Here is a 6,802-nt window from a genome sequence, read left to right as displayed (position 1 = left end):
TTGTCACTTCTGTTGCAAACAGTAGAAAGATGTTCCGGAGACAACCCAGGCCAGGATGTTACAATTCCCTTCATTTTTGGCACTGCAACTCCCACAATCATCCTGAAGCTGCTGGCCAGTTTTTGGAAACAGAGCAGCTATGCGGTTTGCAGCACATGGGTTCTTTGATGCTGCCGAAGGTCTGACATTTGAATGTACTTCTTTCCGCACTCGGAGCACTGATACGGTTTCTCCCCTGTGTGGATCTTGTGGTGGCGCCGAAGATGGGAGCTTAAACCGAATTTCTTGCCGCACAGCAAACACTTGTAAGGTTTCTCACCTGTGTGGATCTTCTGATGCCGCTGAAGGTGGGACTGACAGCTGTATCGCTTTTCGCACTCGGAGCACTCATAGGGTTTCTCGCCCGTGTGAGTTCTCTGATGTTGCTGGAGGGATGAGGTCTGGCTAAACGTCTTTCCACACTCTGAACATTTGTAAGGCCTCTCCCCCGTGTGTGTTCTTTGATGCACAGTGAGGCTGATGCGGTGGCGGAAGGCCTTCCCGCACTCTGAGCATCTATACGGTTTCTCCTCCGTGTGGATTATGTGATGCTGCCGAAGGTGCGATGCCCACCGAAATCTCTTTCCACACTCTGGGCATTTATACCGTTTCTCTTCTGCGTGTGTTCTTTGTTGCACAGTCAGGCTTATGCAGTCGCTGAACGTCTTTTCAGCCTCCACACACTGATACAGTTTCTCCCCTGTGTGGATTATCTGCTGCTGTCGTTGGTGTGATCTCCCACTGCAGCTGTTTTCACACTCTGGAATTTCCGAGGGCTCTTCCCTCATGTGAATTCTTTGATGTGAAGTAAGAGCCGTTCTCCGACTGAAGCTCTCTCCGCACACTGTGCAAGTGTATGGTTTCCTGCCTGGGTAAATCTGCTGATGTGAAATAAAGTTTGTGCTCTGACTGAAGCTCTTCCCAAACTCCATGCTCTCTTTTGGGTTTTCCCTGGTATGGATTCTCAGCTGTGTGCTAAGGTTCTTCCTCTTTTGCGGTGGTTTTTCTTGCTGGCCTTGGAATTCCTGAAAGCCCCCTGCCTGGTAAGGAATGGGGTTATCCCCCTTCTCCAGCAAGCATCTTTCTTCCTGACCCTTTCGTCCATTTGGATTCCCAAAGCTTCCTTTTAAACCTCCGTTCTTGTATTTTCCTGACAATGATGCCTGGATTACCCCGTCACTTTTGTTCTCCTGCCCATCTCCTGCTTGAACAAAGAGACAGACAGAGATCCAGTTAGCACCCTGGCAAGAAGCCAAGTCTCAAATTGATCCTTCTTAACTGATCTGTGCGTATTTTGCGTCCTCTGTCAGAACCAGTTTCCTGACTCAGGCATGTCAGGGCTTTTTTTTTTTTGTAGCAGGAACTCCTTTGCATATTAGGCCACACCCTCCTGATGTAGCCAATCCTCCAAGAGCTTACAGTAGATCCTGCAAGAAGAGCCTTGTAAGGTCCAGGAGGACTGGCTACATCAGGAGTGTGTGGCCTAACATGCAAAGAAGTTCCTGCTACAAAAAAAGCCCTGAGGCATACAGCTGGTCATATCTTTTGCCCAGTCAGGCACTGCCCGGGAATACATTCTCTTTTTCATTGCTCTTCTCTAAATAGGAATTTATTTATTTCCTTTTATTTATATCCTGCCCATCCCGCAAACAGCTCAAGGCAGCTTCCAACATAACACATTAAGATCATATAGAATAAATACAATTACACACAATTAAAATAATAACATATACCAGGGGTGGCCAAGGGTAGCTCTCCAGATGTTTTGGCCATGCTGGCTTGGGCTGATGGGAGTTGTAGGCAAAAATACATCTGGAGAGCTACCCTTGGCCACCCCTGAAATATACCATAAAACAGGCATCAAAGCTCCACAGGCTATAGGCAGCAGTAGTGGCCATGTGACATATCAACATAAAGGCAAAGGTAGTCCCCTGTGCAAACACTACTTGTTTATGACTCTGGGGTGACGTCGTATCACAACGTTTTCACGGCAGGCTTTTTAAAGGGGTGGCTTCCCATTGTCTTCCCCAGTCATCTACACTTTCCCCCCAGCAAGCTTGGAAGGATGAAAGGCTGAGTCAACCCTAAGCCGGCTACCTGAACCCAACTTCTACCGGGATCAAACTCAGCTCATGAGCAGAGCTTAGGACTGCAGTACTGCAGCTTTACCACTCTGCGCCATGGGGCTGCTAACATATCAACATAGATGGTTCTTATTTACAGTAACATCAGTAGAGAGCTAGATCACACTTGCTGGTAGTCTCGAGGTATTAACAAAAAACCATCAAGAAAAGCTCAGTTTCACAGGCCCTGAGGAACTGTAGCAAGTCCCGCGGGGCCCTGATCTCCTCCGGCAGTTCGCTCCACAGCTTGGGAGCCAGTGTTGAAAAGGCTCTGGCTCTCGTCGAGGCCAACCTGACATCTTTTCTGCCGGGGACAAACAAACAATGTTGCAAACTTGACTGTAGTGCTCTTTGCGGAACATATTGGGAAATGTGGTCCTGCAGGTACCCTGGCCCCTGGCCATATACGGCCCTGAAGGTAAGAACTAGTACCTCGAAGTGAACCTGGTATGCTATAGGCAGCCTGTGCAGCTGTTGTAACGTTGGTCGAATATGTTCCCTCTTAGAGAGCGCAAGGAGAATCCTTGCAGCTGGGTTTTGGACTAGCTGGAGCTTCCAGGTTAGGGTCAAGGGCAGCCCCTTGTAAAGAGTACTACAGTAATCCATATTAGTTTAAATGGGAAATTGGAGAGGGGGTGTGGCATTCCTTCACCCACCCTCATACCGGACACACCATGCTTGCTTTTCTTCTCTGGTTGTAGTGGCTGAACATTATCATAAGTGGCAGCCACATCAGGACCTACAGGAGCACGTAAGATTTCCTTAAATTTCAGACCCAAGCCACGTGTAGCTTTCCCCCCAGTCCTTGAACAAGAAACACCCGCTTGAAGGGGAGGGGGAAGACGAGGAGAAGCCAGGACCTCATGAGAGGAAATCCCTCAATCCAAAGGGCTTTTTGCCAGCCAGGCCCATCATAAGAATATAAGAGAAGTCATGTTGGATCAGGCCAGTGGCCCATCCAGTCCAACACTCTGTGTCACACAGTGGTCAAAACCCAGGTGCCATCAGGAGGTCCATCAGTGGGGCCAGGACACTAGAAGCCCTCCCACTGTTGCTCCTCCCAAGCACCAAGAATACAGAGCATCACTGCCCCAGAAAGAACATCAAACTTTGCCCCCCCTCAATGCCCAAGTATTCCCCAACCCGGAGCTGGCAACCCTACAGATCTCATGCTCCAGAAGACCTTCTCCCCATCCCCCCTTACCCAGTGGGCTGGGCTCTCCATCCTCCTCTTCCTTGATGCCCATCAAGAGCTGTATCTGCTCACCCTCAGACAAAGCCTGGACTGCCTCACAGACATTCCCAGCTGCGTTCTCCAAGGGCACCTGCAACAACAGAGAGGAACCATTCAGGGCAGAGCGACAAAACTGACTGACGGGGGTTGGGGGGGAGGAAGGGAGGGTTCTGTCCCCCACATTGAGTTTGACAGCAAGAAGTATCTCAAAATGGAAAATATAGAGGAGGGCAATCAAGAGGATGAAGGGGTTGGAGTGCCTTCTCTATGAGGAATGGCGGAAGCATCTGGAACTCTTCAGCCTTTCCTCATAGGGAAGGTGCTCCAAGAAAAAAGACAATTAAGGTGATACATAATAGAGGTTTCTAAAATTATGAATAGGGAGGAGAGAGCTGGCAAAGAGAAATCTTTCTCTCTCTCCCAAAATACTAGAAGTCGAGGGCATCCAGTGAAGCTGATGGACAGTAGGTTCAGGACTGACAAAAGGAAATACTACTTTAAACAGAGAGTGATTAAAATGTGGAATTTGCTGCCAGAGGATACAGCGATGGCTGCAGGAATAATCAGCTTTAAAAGAGGATTAGACAGATTTATGGCTGATGGGTCTATCAATCGCTATTAGCCAAGATGGCCAAGGGAAACCTCCACATTCAAAGGCATTAAACCTCTGAATCCCAGAGCCAGGAGGCAACCTCGGGGGAAGGCCGTGGCCTCTATGGCCTGTTGTTGGCTGTCCAGAGGAACTGGTTGGCCACTGTGTGAGACAAGATGCTGATTTGGATAGACCATTGGTCTGATCCAGCAGAGCTCTTCTTAAATTCTTATAAAAGGAGATTACATAGATTCACGGAGGATAAATCCATCAAGGGCTTATGGTGGCTGAGGGGAACCCCCCCATTCAGAGACACTAAGCCTCTGAAGCCAAGAGCCAGGAAGCCACATCAGGGGAAGGCCTAGGCCTCTCTGCCCTGTTGTTGGCTGTCTAGAGGCACTGGCTGGCCACTGTGTGAGACAGGATGCTGGACTAGATGGACCACTGGTCTGATCCATCAGGGCTCTTCTTATGTTCTTATGGAGATTAGGACAGAATTTCCTAGATTACTGCAACTGTTGAGGAATGTTTTTGGGGCCCAGAACTGTAAAACAAATGAAGAAAAAGAAGGTTACATGAAGCTGCCATATATTGAATCAGCTCCTTGGTCCATTGAGGTCAGTGATGTCCATTCAGACAAGCAGTGGCTGTCCAAGGCCTCAGGCAGAGGTCTTCCATATCACCAGGTCCTTTTACATGGAGATGCCAGGGACTGAGCCTGGGGCTTTCTGCATACCAAAGAGAAGTTCTTCCACTGAGCCACATCCAGTCTAAGGTGGAATCAAGCTGACCCACCAGCTGAGAAGGGGAGCTCTGGCAGACCAGCTCACGGAGGCTGTTTGGTTGGTTGTTTTCCAACTTTTAAAAATAACTGCAGTGCAAACAGAGAACATAAGAAGCCGTGTTGGATCAGGCCAATGGCCCATCCAGTCCAACACTCTGTGTCACACAGTGGCAGAAAAACCCCCAAGTGCCATCAGGAGGTCCACTAGTGGGGCCAGGATACTAAGGATACTAGAAGCCCTCCCACTGTTGCCCCTCCCAAGCTCCAAGAATACAGAGCATCCCTTGCCCCAGACAGAGAGTTCCAACAATACGCTGTGGCTAATAGCCACTGATGGACCTCTGCTCCATATGTTTATCCAATCCCCTCTTGAAGCTGGCTATACTTGTAGTCACCAGCACCTTCTGTGGCAATGAATTCCATGTGTTAATCACCCCCCAATGTCTTCTGGCTCCACTCACAAAGTCTCCAAGCTTCACCCACAAAGTCCCCAGACCAGCCCATTCCCCATGGCATTTCTCTTCACCCTCCTGATATGGAAAGAGATCATGACCCAACTGCATCCCAGACTCGGGACTGTACAGCAGAAGCAGCTCACCTGTTTCTCCTGCCTCAAAAGGAACTCCTCAGCCAGGGCTACCACCTGGGAGCAGCTCTGAGGGCTGTTTTCCCTCACCAGGCTCTGGATCTCTGGGGGTAGGATGCTCAGCAGTTGTTCCAGGATCAAGAGCTCCAGGATCTGCTCCTTGCTGTGATCCTCCACTCTCAGCCACCCATGACACATTTTCCGCAGTCGACTGTAAGCTCCCCGTGGCCCTTCAGCCTCCTGGTAACAGAAACACCTGAACTGTTGACGCTGCTTCTCCCGACTCAGGGCATCTCCTTGCAAGATGGCTGCCTTCACCTTCCCATAATCCTCTCTGTCTCTGACATGCAACCTGTTGAAGGCCTGCTCAGCTTCTCCACTGAGGGCTGGCAGAAGTCTGGTCACCCACTCTTCTTGGGGCCACTGACAGGCTTCGGCCACCTGCTCAAAGGAGGCCAGAAAGGCTTTGGCATCCTCCCAAGGGGAAGGTTTCTCTGGCAAGGGAGGGATTCCCCATGGAGTGTGAGGGTTCTCCAATGTCCTGAGGAACTCCTTCCACTGGGCTTCCCAGTGTGTGAGGGAAAGGGATCCCTCCCTTGCCTGCTGATCCACTGGATCTTGTCTCTTTTGTAGGAATTCCTCAATACTCCCAGCCTGGAGGACGTGAGGGGATTTTCCTATCCCCTCAAATGCCTTCTTCATTGTGGTGCTCGGTTCCTCTGATTTCATACTGACTGACTATTCAAATAAGTTGTTCCTATAAAAATCTGAAAACAAATGACAGCGTTGTAGACTAGACTTCCCCCTAGATAAGAAAAGAAAGAAAAAGTGACAATGGATAAAAGTGGCTCCTATTTGGATTTTCCAGGTCATAAAATTACTGGTAAAGCTACAGCAGTACATATATATCATTTTCTATTGAAGGCCTACATTTAAATTTTAAGATGTTTACGGTTCTGTTTAAAGTTTGGAATCAGAACTTTTGGTTTATCCTGCATGAACACATCGTTCTCCCAAAGAACACAAAAAACATCGCATCAGCAAGCATGTTCCATTTCCTACAGAGACTTGCACTGAAACTGCCTTATACGGAGTCAGATTTCACCTTCATGATGTCTGCTCTGACTGACAGTGGTTCTCCAGAGCCTTTCCTGACCATGTTATTTGGGCTCAATTATAATTTCTCAATTACAGTAGGCAACCGGGGGTGGGTGGGTGTGTGTGTGTGGGGGGGCTGTGTGTGTGTAGATTCTCCATAGAACCAGCTCCATTCCTCCCTCCCTAGACCATGACACCCTCTCTTGCCTTTCCCAGGTTCTAGAGTGATGCCCAATTTAGGGGTGCCAACCAATCCAGCGGGTCCGGCCCTGGACCTATAGCAGAGAGGTTTTTGATATGCAGAAATCAGTGGTGGGATCTGTTGCCGGCCTGGAGGGAAAAATAG

General features: G+C 49.1%; 1 protein-coding gene across 1 annotated transcript; it reads right to left on the bottom strand.

Annotated features, from left to right (window-relative positions):
• Positions 1 to 6,117, bottom strand: LOC132571215 (zinc finger protein 436-like). The gene is made up of 3 exons (XM_060237936.1): positions 5,371 to 6,117; positions 3,367 to 3,487; positions 1 to 1,237 (listed from the first exon to the last, which is right to left on the bottom strand). The coding sequence occupies exons 1-3, from the start codon at positions 6,085 to 6,087 to the stop codon at positions 138 to 140; spliced, it is 1,938 nt and encodes a 645-aa protein (XP_060093919.1). The 5' UTR covers positions 6,088 to 6,117; the 3' UTR covers positions 1 to 137.
• Positions 6,118 to 6,802: the final 685 nt, after the last annotated feature.

This window comes from Heteronotia binoei, chromosome 5, assembly GCF_032191835.1.
Source record: "Heteronotia binoei isolate CCM8104 ecotype False Entrance Well chromosome 5, APGP_CSIRO_Hbin_v1, whole genome shotgun sequence".
In the NCBI taxonomy this organism is placed as follows: domain Eukaryota; kingdom Metazoa; phylum Chordata; class Lepidosauria; order Squamata; family Gekkonidae; genus Heteronotia; species Heteronotia binoei.
Note: the sequence above shows the minus strand (reverse complement) of the source record. Positions and strands in the feature narration are given on the sequence as shown.